The sequence below is a fragment of the Citrus clementina genome, unplaced genomic scaffold, assembly GCF_000493195.1.
Source record: "Citrus clementina cultivar Clemenules unplaced genomic scaffold, Citrus_clementina_v1.0 scaffold_5, whole genome shotgun sequence".
Lineage (NCBI taxonomy): Eukaryota > Viridiplantae > Streptophyta > Magnoliopsida > Sapindales > Rutaceae > Citrus > Citrus x clementina.
The window spans coordinates 38,042,606-38,054,726 of NW_006262201.1; the positions used below are offsets into that span (position 1 = coordinate 38,042,606).

At 30.8% G+C, this 12,121-nt stretch overlaps 1 protein-coding gene across 1 annotated transcript; it reads left to right on the forward strand.

The window, feature by feature from the left end:
* The first annotated feature begins 767 nt into the window (after positions 1-767).
* On the forward strand, positions 768-3,727 carry LOC18042295 (protein STAY-GREEN LIKE, chloroplastic). Its single transcript, XM_006434259.2, has 5 exons — positions 768-1,143; positions 2,018-2,194; positions 2,429-2,587; positions 2,908-3,054; positions 3,308-3,727. The coding sequence occupies exons 1-5, from the start codon at positions 937-939 to the stop codon at positions 3,425-3,427; spliced, it is 810 nt and encodes a 269-aa protein (XP_006434322.1). The 5' UTR covers positions 768-936; the 3' UTR covers positions 3,428-3,727.
* Positions 3,728-12,121: the final 8,394 nt, after the last annotated feature.

Consider the following 12,121-nt stretch of genomic DNA (forward strand, 5'->3'; position numbering starts at 1 on the left):
ATACATTGATAAGCCAAAATTTCAAATCTTTCACTTTCAATATTTAGATCAATGTCAAACATTGGAAAATAAATAAATAAAAGATTAAGAAAGAATCTGACAATAAGAGGGAGAACTTTTGAATTACATCTAAACTAAAAGTTCACTATTAAAAAGTTGAAAAAACCATAACTACATATTATAATTCCATAGCTACATATTATTATTCCATCTTTGTTTGGAGTTAATCAAATATGTAATTATCGTGAAAATATTTTATAGAGAATCCTATTTCATTGAAATTTATGAAAAGGGTTAATTGTGGAATGAAAATGGGAGTTCTTAGAAGTGATCAAATTTTATATTTATTTTTATTTAGTGTACTTAATAAAAGGGGTTGGATCCACTGAAATCGAAGCCAAATTCCTGGACCCTTTAGAGAGACTTCTTCGACCAACCTAAGGCCCAAGAAGCCCAATTGGTATTCCATTTCGGGTTGAAGATTCAGATTGTATGTACGGACAACAGGCCCTGGAGAAGCCACATCATCATTCTATCCACGAATTATCGAAAACACAAGAAAGTGGTAATGACGTGTCAAAACATCCAACGCAACCAGCCAATGAGAACTGGGAACCCATCAAACTTGTACAAATAACTTAAGTCAAACTCTATCTTACATGGATGTAAGATACATGTCTCTCACATAAATAGTGTATATATAGGACCCATATATTATTTATGTGAGAGTCATGTATCATGCATGTAAGATCCCATAACTTAAAATTAAATAACGGGTGGAGAGAAATGCATGAAATAGATTTTGTGAATGAAGGAATTGTAAAATGAGAATCACAGTCCACAAAAGATTTCAACTTTGAAGTTTGAACCCAATTCTCCACCAATTCATTTCTTTCTCTCACCAAACTGAAAGAAAATGGCGGTGGGTTATGAACAATGAGAAGAAAAGAAAGACTGAAGAAGGGTTATGCTTTTTCCATGGCCTGTCATTTTGCTTATTACTATCATGCTTTTTCGCTAACACCATTGCGGGACCTATCTGCCAACAATACCAACTTCAGGCCTTCAAGAAAATATAAACCTCTTCTGTTTTCTTCCATTAATAGCAGTAGTAGAGCTTCTTACGGTACTTTTGTCTCCGAGGTATGTCCTTTACATAATGGCATTGTCATTTAGTTGAGATCTAAATTCGTATGGTTGATTGTTTTATGCCTAAATGTTGCTTTAGATACTTGCATTTTGATATTACTGAGCAATTCTTGGCTTGGACCAATCAAAGCTATTGAAATTGGTTTAGATGGTGAATTTGTGGACCTAGTTGGTACAATGTTCTTATTTTTCAATAGAACCGAATTAAAGATTGTTGGTGGCATAACAAAATTACAGTGTCATGCTTAATGCAATAGTTGATGTAATGGGTGTATTTTAAGACATGCTAAGACTGTGTTGTAGACTGGCGGCATGCAAGTTTGGGAAAGATTGGGTTGCTTATATGTCTCTCAGTAATTGCAAAGCGGCTTCTGTCTCTGGGGCACCTGTGTCTTTTAGAGATGCCTTTGATTTTCTATTTGCCCTCAACTGGAATGCGAAGATTTAGTTCAAATGTTAAAAGTACATTTTTTTTACCATTTGATTACTGAAAATTTGTCTCACTGGGGAACAGATTTGATGAATAATGAAATTTGTCTTTTGAGTCCAACGAAACGCAAGACTACCAATTTTCATCTTTTCTTCCCCGCTTTCCTCTGGCAACTAATAGACGAAATATTGCTTAGGCCATATGCTCATTTTATAAAGTTCCTTGATACAAATGCACGGATATATGCTGTTTTTGCTTAACTCTGAAAAGTTTAGTTACATGAAAAGAACAAACTGTTCAATAGTTCTGTTAGAAATTATCCATGACAGCTTATCTCAAAGCAGTTGTAATGTCACGTTGTTTCATTTAATTGTCAATGATTATCAATGTTCACTTACTGTCAAATAGGATGCCATGTTAATCTGTTCTAATTGCTAGGCTGTAAGGCTTTTGGGACCTCCAGCAAGTTTTGAAGCATCAAAGCTGAAAGTTGTTTTTTTGGGAGAGGGGATGAATGATTATTCCAGAATTCTCCCTCGGACCTACATCCTTTCCCATTGTGACTTTACAGCTAACTTAACCTTGACCATCTCTAATGTCATTAACCTTGAGCAGGTATGCATTCGTACTATTTAATAATTTGGTATTTATATTTTCTGCACAAAGTCTGAACTGCACATACAGGTCATGTTCACTTTTAATTAGCACAAATATTGGTTTAATTTCCAAAATTGTTATAAAGTTGGGCTTACAAATCGTGTAAAGATTATGTATCTTGATGGTTGAATATGTAGTGTGCAATATCTGAATCTTTGCTTGATGTCCATGTTTTTCATGTGTCCATGACAGTTAAGAGGGTGGTACATCAAGGATGATGTGGTAGCCGAGTGGAAGAAAGTGAGGGATGATATGTGTCTGCATGTCCACTGCTATGTCAGTGGCCCAAGTCTCTTGCGAGACCTTGCTGCTGAGTTTAGATACCATATATTCACAAAGGAAATGCCACTGGTAAGTTTTTCCTTACCAGCAACAGCAACAGTTCCCATATTATATGAAAAGAATTCCAAGATAGCTAGAACACACTTATGAAATGTTCATGATTGCAATTCTTCAGGTGTTTTTAGCAGTTAATATCTATTTCCTACTGCAGGGATCACATGTGCCTTCATGCTTCTTTCCATCATAAAGTCATTTCTGAAAACTCTGCTGTCAAATTATAGTCTCTATATGCACAACCCCCCCGGGCAGACTATATGCTTAGTTGCTAATGAGCATTGTAATGACTCAATGTATACTGCTTGACTGGATTTTCTGTTTTAACGCGTCAGGTACTCAAAGCTGTGCTACATGGAGATTCAATGCTTTTCAGAGAAAATCCTGAGCTGATGAATGCATTAGTCAAGGTTTACTTCCATTCTAGCTCAAAAATTTACAATCGCATGGAATGTTGGGGACCTCTCAAGGATGCTGCAGAGGTATGATTAGGCATGTAAATACATTGGATTTTATTTTTTACGCAATTATGACTACAGTTTCTCAAGGACGACAAAACTGTCTTAGTGTTGATAACCTTCTCTAACGTAGATGCTAGACAGTCAGTATTTACATTCAACTTAGTTTTTAAGTTCATCAGATCTAGTATGCATTGTTGTGAATTATGTGAAAATTGGTTGCATAAACAAAAGGAACTTGTTAATCACTTAATCTGTTTATTTGCATATTTATCAGGGAAGACAGGAAGATAGTATTCAAGGTTTGTTGACTGCAAATAAGGAAGGCTACCATTCTCCAAAGAAGTTAGCAAGACCAAAATCCATCTTCCAAGCTCTGTTTGCCTTTCTCCTTTAAATTATATCACACACAATCACAATTTTAGAGGCTGATGGCATGCTCCTAGCACCAAGCAGTGTAGCTTAGCTAAGAGCCAATGCAGTCTCAGCTTCAATATCCACAAATACCAAAATGCACACATTTTCATGACTGAGAACTCCAAAAGTCAAGGCTCAGATTTGCCCCATAGCAAAGATTGTTTTGATTCTTTTGAACTAATACAATTGTTCACCATTGTTATGCAACTGAGACCATTTGTTCATTTTTCAATCAATGGCTCCCGTCTTTCTTGATTTATAAATCACTTGTAAAGCTGAATTCTTGTTTCAAATTAAATTGTCTTATTTCTCCATGGTGTCCTGTCCATGACATGTAACCTTATACTGTAAGCTCCTTGTCGAAGCCACGTCAGCCAACTGAAAGCAGGCAAACATATCCGGTTAATAAACAAAACGCGTGGGTACCTGAATCTAGCTGATTCATGATGCGATAATGGTATTAAGTTGTCTTATATGGAATGTTTTGACCCAAATTGAAGTCTAAAACTTAGAAATTATCTCGAGTGTGACACGTAGCGCGTAAGACTCCCAAAATATTGCCGATTCTTTCAGAAGATAGAACGTATATTACTACAAATTACAGCTACAACTACAAGATACGTAACAAATAATTTTCCTTGGCTAATGACTCACTGAATTGAAGTCTTTGTCCTAGCTTCCTCTTCCACCCACAAGATACAAAACGTATCTGTACGGCACCCTTTACTCGAGCAATTTGCTTAGCTTTGCTTGCGTGCGTGTTATATATATATATATATATATTACTCTGCCGGCCTCATTATTATTAACAATGCTATCCTCTGGCATCTATGTAAACTTTCAATATAATGTTTGAGATTTTCTAGGGATGATACATATTTTATGTGGGGATATTTTATATTACAAAGTTGACATGAATTTGCAAGGGACACCGAGGTGTAGTGTATTAAATAACTTGACTGCATAGCTTTTCAATCATTTTATCCTCATTAATTCTTCATGAGTCCAGTGTGTTTGATACGCACGACTAACTAAAATGCCAATTAAAAAAAAATAACAACTAAAATATCGATGTCAATTTGTTAAAAATTCATCACCATATCAGTCAGATGAACCAACTTTAATTGTGGAGAGTGATGCGGAAGAGCCCTGAAATCATCTCCAGCGGACCTCTAATTTGTGCACGTTATCTGTTATTGTAGGTATCATTGTTGACGGTATTTCCAATGCATTTGTTTTCTCCTGTTCTTCTGCAAGATTATAATAGAGTGATTAAGTCGCTGATTGATAATTTGAAAATTAAAATGGATCCTGATAACTATTATGGAACTAAAATTTCCATTATTATATGTAATCCTGTTGCATTCTGTAATGCGGTGGAATGAAACTTTAGCTTCTTCAAAATAAATAAATAAATTTATATTGCTCAATTAACGTGAGACAAGTGAAATCAACATCAGCATAGCTGTAGAGACACTTCTTGACAAGCATGCGGTCCTTGTCATTTCAAGTACAGCTATTGAAAATGGTGCAACTGAACTCTAGCTGCTGCCGGCTGGGAAAATTTTATAATTTACAAGCTAAAGTGTAAGGAAAGCAATTGAAAAATTAATCTAGTTTAAAAAAGCGTGTACACGTGTCTGAAGATTGTGGCAAAGATGACTTAAACTCCATGCAGAGACATCAAAGCATGAATCCTTCCCTCTGTTGACTGCTCTTATGGAATTCTCAATTAGGTAGCTGCTGAATTAAGAAAATGATTATAAATTCATTTGATTCACGCGGGGATTGACTTCGATAAACACAAAATTAATTGGAATCAAAATACTGATTTCCGTATATTTTAAGAGTGATGATTACATAATATTGTTGATTAAAATGAATGATGGGTAAGGATGGCAATGGATCGGATTTGACCCAAGATTCATGTGATCTAAATCCAATTGGATCGGATTTGGGTCGGATTAAAATAGATTTTGATCGGATTTAGATATCAATGTGTGGATCTAAGGCGGATCTGGAGCAAATTTGGATTTATCTTAATATCTATATCCAAATCCATATCCACTCACCATTTAATGTAATTTTATTTTAAACAATTCTTAACAATTATGTAATTATAAAGGATGATAAAATTTATAAATGATGATAAAATTTATTCATTAGCATGTATTTAAGAATCTTAAAACTTAAAGGTACTTAATTGATAATAAGACAAAAAATTATCAAGTGTAAAATAAAATTAGGATAGCCTGCCCTAATTTTTTTAAGTTTTTCACTCTACAATTTAGTCTCTTTTTTCCTCTTTAGTCTACTCTCGCTTCTCCACTTCATTTGAATGCTTGGATCAGTTTTTTAATTGTTAGGAAAATCCATAGACTTGAGTTTATTTTTCTATCATTTTCTCATAATCTTATTTATTTTGGATAATCACTAATCAATGGTGGCTATCAACTATAAAATAATTATGTTAATAATATATTTAGTTAAATATGATCATAATAAAAATAATAAAGCACCGAATATAATAAATCATTTTTAACTTATATGTTATTATTTAATGATATATGAATGATGATGGTGTGCAGTAGATATCAAGATATTAAAGGAGACATTAGAATATTATAATAATATTATTCCTTCAATTACTTTTGATCGATATTTTATTATCTTTCTTATTTATTTATTTTGGTGTAAAAGTAGAAGTTACAATACTTATTAGATTTTTTGTACGCATTATATAATTTAATTGTTACCAATGCATTTTAGTCTTAAACTTTCTTTCTAAAAAAAAAATGATCTCTTATTATTGAGATTTAGAATTTATGATGCATCTAGAACAGATTTGGATTTTAATTTTTCTTTTTGGATTTGGAGCATATATAGATCTTTATTTTTTGTTTCGGATTTAGATATGGAGCGAAAAATATAGATTCATAACGGATCTTGAGCAGATACAGATCTTAATTTTTATTACGGATCTGGATCTAGAGCAATGTGGATCCAATCCATATCTGCTCCATTGTCATCCCTAATGATGGGGACATTTGGTTTATTGTTTGTTTAATTAACTTAAAATTTCCAAACGTCATCAAAAATGTGCTTGCCTCATCAAGCTCTCCATCCTGTGTATATATAAAGAATTTAAACGCTCAATCTTATTCAAACTCGTTTCTTCTAATTTAAGGTAGCAGGCTTGTATTTATATATATATAGAGAGAGAGAGAGAGAGAGAGAGAGAGAGAGAGAGAGAATGATATGGAAGTGATTTTGAAGACTTGAAGTGTTGTACTAATAGTAGGGTACTTGATTCACCGTTGTGTGAAGTAAAGCTCGGAATTAAGATTGATCATCAGAGGTCCCGCATGGCTCGAGCACCAGTACCCACCAGAGGAAGCATCAAGCGGCAGATCTTCAACGATCTGATTCAATGCCTTAAAACCCTAAGTCGGAAGATAAGTCAACTTTTCTGCAAATGTCAACTCTGGTCTCCTTAATTTGTCAAGGCTTCATGGGTAGCACATATTATATGTACTTATTGTCCTTATAATCAATACATTTCGTTATCCATTGTAATATACGGGTCATGTACAAGTTGTATTGATCATAAATTATACAAACAGTTTTGTCTGTTTGAAATGCTAGCATATGAATGCGCACCTTAGCATCCGTTTATTGAAGTGGCAGTCCGCAAAACCTTCAAATTTCTTTTCATTTATTATTAAATAAGGTAGCGGCTGTTTGACAATTAATGCATCAAATAAAATGATATGCTTCAATAGAATTACAATATTTTAGTTAAATCAATAAATATTAACCATTTAATTATTTTCACTTGAATCCGCATGCAGATTCGTATCCGCATATATTTGAAAATTATTCAGTCTGCATTTTTAATTATGTGGATTCAGATTATGCAGATCTCCATTCTTTTGCAATACCTAATGATCCATAAATTTAGATGGTGGTGGTAAAAACAAAAGAAATCACTTTACGATAAGATTTGCATTTTTTTTTTATTTTGGCCCCGTATTGCTTGGTGGAAAGAATTTCCCCCAAAATAAACCGTACAAGATAAAAATTTTCTAAAAACTAAAATTGATGCAAACGATTTTTGCTCCACAATGAATCATTGATAATCAAATTAATTTCAATGGAATTGAATATTAGACAATTAAATCTCTTCTATTCAATTTACAAATCATCATGCATCTTTTACGGATATCGATTATATAAACATATAGTGGGGCATATCATCTAAAAGTTTATAAACATAAATGGCATGTCATATATTAACCCAAAAAAAAAAAAAGATAAAGACGAGTTATCCATTAATTTAAAAAATACTATAAATGACTCTTGTATGCATCAGTTCATATAAAAATAATGCATCATTTATTAAGTTTAATTTCATATAAAAATAATGCATCATTTATTAAGTTTAATTTCGCATGATCTTACAAAAAGTAAGAGATTTTTTTTTTTACAATTACATAGAATAATAATCTATTTCAGTTATTCATATGCTTTTACATGTTTGTTTCTCTCCAATACTAAAAATAAGTTGCTTGTATATTGGATAAAATTAAGATAAAAACTTTAACTTAAAAATTACATTTAAATATGAATATACTATATATATAGTAGATTTCTTGTGAGGACTCCTGGATTTTTGGTATTGTGCGCACTTTTGAAGTCTCGTCTTTGGCCGAATCGAACGACCGGCATTCAACAACTTTAAAAATTAAATTATTAGTATTTCAACTCTCTAGTTTCTCCCAATTTCTCTCGTTGCTCACAAATCTCATTATACCTTTTGGTGGAGGGGAAAAAGCTCTTTTCATCCCTAGGGTTTGATATAACCACCCATTTCATTCTTATTTTTTAAACAATAGCTCGTTTCATCCTTATTTTTCAAACAATAGCCCAAAATAACCTTCCATAAATTTACAGTTAGTTTACTCTATAATTCATTGAGGACAAAATATGATTTTCAATTGAATAAATGCAAAGCTTTTTAAAATAAATTTTTGAAGAATAATTAAATAACATATGACTTTTTGTATAAATTTAAAATTTAAGAATAACTTAATGAAACAAAAATAATACTAAAGAATTTACAACATGTGTGTGTGTTTATTAATTTTTTTTAATGAAGTCAACTAAATAATAATAATTCTTTTCAGTCAAGAATCATTGTTTATAGTAAGATCAAGAATAAGCTAAAAAATTAGAAAAAATACAATCCAATGCAGTGTATTTTATTCGGTAGTATTTTTAAATACATGTTGTTATGTATTTAGTGCATATTTTCTAAATAAATGAAGTAGTTTGTAATTACTTTTTATTGAATAACAATACTGATTGATTATTTATTTATTTATTTATCTCAACCATATTATAGTTAAGGATAAGCTAAAGGATAAAAAAAAAATTATTCTAGTGCCTATAAAATCCATGTTTTTTTTGTCCTAAATATATATTTTACATATTATTTAATGTTATTATTGTTTATTTATTAAGTTATCCTTAAAGCTAGATGTTTTTTATTTGTGTTAGAGAGTTTATTTTACAATAATTCATCATTATTTAAAAATCCTATTTTACCCTCAATGAATTATATAGTATAATAACAGTAAATTAATGAAAGAGTGTTTTGGGCTATTGCATAAAAAATAAGAATGAAATTGGCTATTTTTTAACCAGTAAAGATGAAATGAGTTATTACATCAAACCTTAGGGGTGAAAAGGGCATATTCCCTTGGTGGAGATGTATTGTTTGCTTCATTAAAATACTCTAGAAGACGAAGAGATAAATCTTATATGAATTAAACTAGATAAAACTTTTTTTTTGGGTCTATCTTATTATCACCAAAATTCTTCATCGTAGTGAATTCATTTTTTTTAACCTTTCTTAATGTTTCTCTTAGTTTTGAATGTGTTGATTTATCATCTTCAAGTACATATTTTTTTAAGGGTAAAAGCTCATTTATTCCCTGTATGTTAAGATTAATGTCCATTTAGTCCATGTATTTTTAAAAAAATTGGTAATTTAATTTTTTTTATTAATGTCCAAATACAAAAATTATTATAAAATGGTAATATTATAAAAGTAAGGCAAAAGAAATAAAAAGTAACGGTAAATATATCAATACTTTAACGGTAAAAATATTTCGAGGTATTTTTTTAAATACAGAGACTAAATGGACACTAATCTTAAAATATAGGTACTAAATAGATTTTTATTTTTTATTTTTAATGCATCAATTTCGAAGTAAAATTTTCATCATTGTCAACATTGGAATAAAAGTCATTGCACAGCTACATGTTAGATTGGGAAAAGAGAAAGTAATAGATCTCTGTACGTTTTATATCTCTACTTAGTGCTTGGACCTCTGCTTGAGCCTCGATCATAATGCCATGAAAAACCAACCAAAAGAACAATAAAATTAGATATCAGCCAAATTAAATTTAGAACTAGACGAAAACACGTTCATCCGTATAAAAATTTCATACCAGGGCCCCCAAAATTCATATAAACTTTTTTTTTTCCAATTTCATCTTTGATTTCTATTAATTAAAGCTGAAAGAATATGGCATAATGAGAAAGATCTGAGGAGAGAGAGTGGATTGGGGATGGGAGTAGACAAATTCGGGGTCTGAAATAATAATAATTTAATTTTTAATATTGTTAAATGTTGGCCGTTAGATTCAGTCAAAGGCTAGAATTAAAAGTGCGCACAATATATTATTATTTTACGGATCAAAGTCGTTGCTTATCTAATTGTTTTCCTGCTGGGAAATCATTTCTAATGGAAAATCCAGAAGAAAAATGTTGGGAGCATTCCGATAGATTTTTATTCTCAAATTATGATTGAGGATAAGATACTTTTCTATCTTTTCTTCGTTATGAACCGATAAAAATTTCATATAACTGCTGCCTTATCTAGGCCACCGTTTTTAGTTTTCTTTTTTTTTTCCTCGTTTTAATTTTTATCGAAAATAATTGAATTTCAGTTTTAAGTTGTTTTGGTGGTGTTTGTTTTTGTTAAAAGCACAATTATCATAATAAGATCAATATTTTTTTTGACTAATCAATGAATTTGGGTGCGTTTAAATTTAATTAAATGATAAACTATATTATTTTACCTTAATAAAACCTTACATGTCCTTGTCAATATAACTTATGAAGATAAAAATAGGGATATTATCGTTTTTCCACTAAAAGTATTCTGACACATCATGTCAGTATTACGGTTTGGAAAAACCATCAGTTTACCACCAACGTTTAAACTGTTAGTATTTTCTCACAATTCCGTTAAAACTTAATTAATATGTAACGGAAAATTCATAAAAGGTCAATTTTACCCTTGGAGCTTAAAAGACCATGTAATTAACCTTTTATGAATTTTGTAATTAAATCATCATTTGCTATTCTTCCTTCTTAAAGAGCAAAAACTACCCTTTATGAATTTTGTAAAATTGACCTTTTAAAAGACTATGTAATTAACCTTTTATAAATTTTGTAATTAAATCATCATTTGTTGTTCTTCCTTCTTAAAGGGCAAAATCGTCTTTTACGCTCTATGGGCAAAATTGACCTTTTATGATTTTTCCATTACATATTAACGGAGTTTTAACGGAATGGTGGGAAAATGCTAACAATTTAAACGTTTAGTGGTAAACTGATGGTTTTACCAAACCGTGGTATTGACATGATATGTCAAAATATCTTTAGTGGGAAAATGATAATATCCCATAAAAATATAAATAGAATATTGAATACTAGACAACTAAAACTATACCATTTAATGCATTTTAAAATAAAATTCATTACGAGAGAAAAAAAAAATAGTTTCACCATGTAAATGACAAATCTAACATAAAATATATCATCATCATCTCTTCATAAGTGTGTACCACATAAACATACAAACACACACCCACACACACACACATAACCATCTATAACATGATTTAAAGAAATTAATAAAAAAAATTAAGATATGGTACAAACAAAAATAAACTAGTTTAATCACTGATTAGCTAGAATACTACTTCACCTAATTTAATCTTCCAATATCAAAAGGAGTAAAAGACTTCATTCTGCTAGTTATAGGCTTCATCAATGCGAGTAAGTGTGTACTCCTGCCACCTTAACTGCTAACATGACAGGACCGATCAATACAAATTTTTCTTCAACGAAGAAAAATTGAAGAAAAAATTAAGAAGCTAATTAATTGGATTTGATCTAAAAAATAAATTAAAAAAAGATTAAATTTAGGTAGATTATTTTAACTAACTTAACAAGTATATAAAGCAAATTAAAAAAATAATAAACATTAAATAAGATCTAAAATAATAGATATTAAGTTTTTAAAAAAAAGGACATTAAGATATTAAACATATATATTTTAAAAGTGTTTTATGTTGTGATCGTTTAAATTCAAGAATCTCAAACGAGTGAATGCTAGTGCTGAGACTGGCGTCAGGTGATTCTTGATTCACAAAACTTTTTTTAAGGCAACAATGTTGTTGTGATATTATTTCAAATTAATAACCGATAAAGCCAATTTGGTGGGTACAAGATACCCAAAAATAGTAGTAATTGGTTATGAATAATTCTAATCAACACCTATATAACCAACAAGTCTATGCCCCTCTCATTCACAAT

Excerpts from the sequence above, each read along its gene's own strand:
- LOC18042295 (XM_006434259.2), top strand. The coding sequence starts at position 937 with ATGAGAAGAAAAGAAAGACTGAAGAAGGGTTATGCTTTTTCCATGGCC. Across the intron at positions 1,144-2,017 it reads ACGGTACTTTTGTCTCCGAG|GCTGTAAGGCTTTTGGGACC; the intron begins GTATGTCCTTTA and ends TCTAATTGCTAG. Across the intron at positions 3,055-3,307 it reads CTCTCAAGGATGCTGCAGAG|GGAAGACAGGAAGATAGTAT; the intron begins GTATGATTAGGC and ends CATATTTATCAG.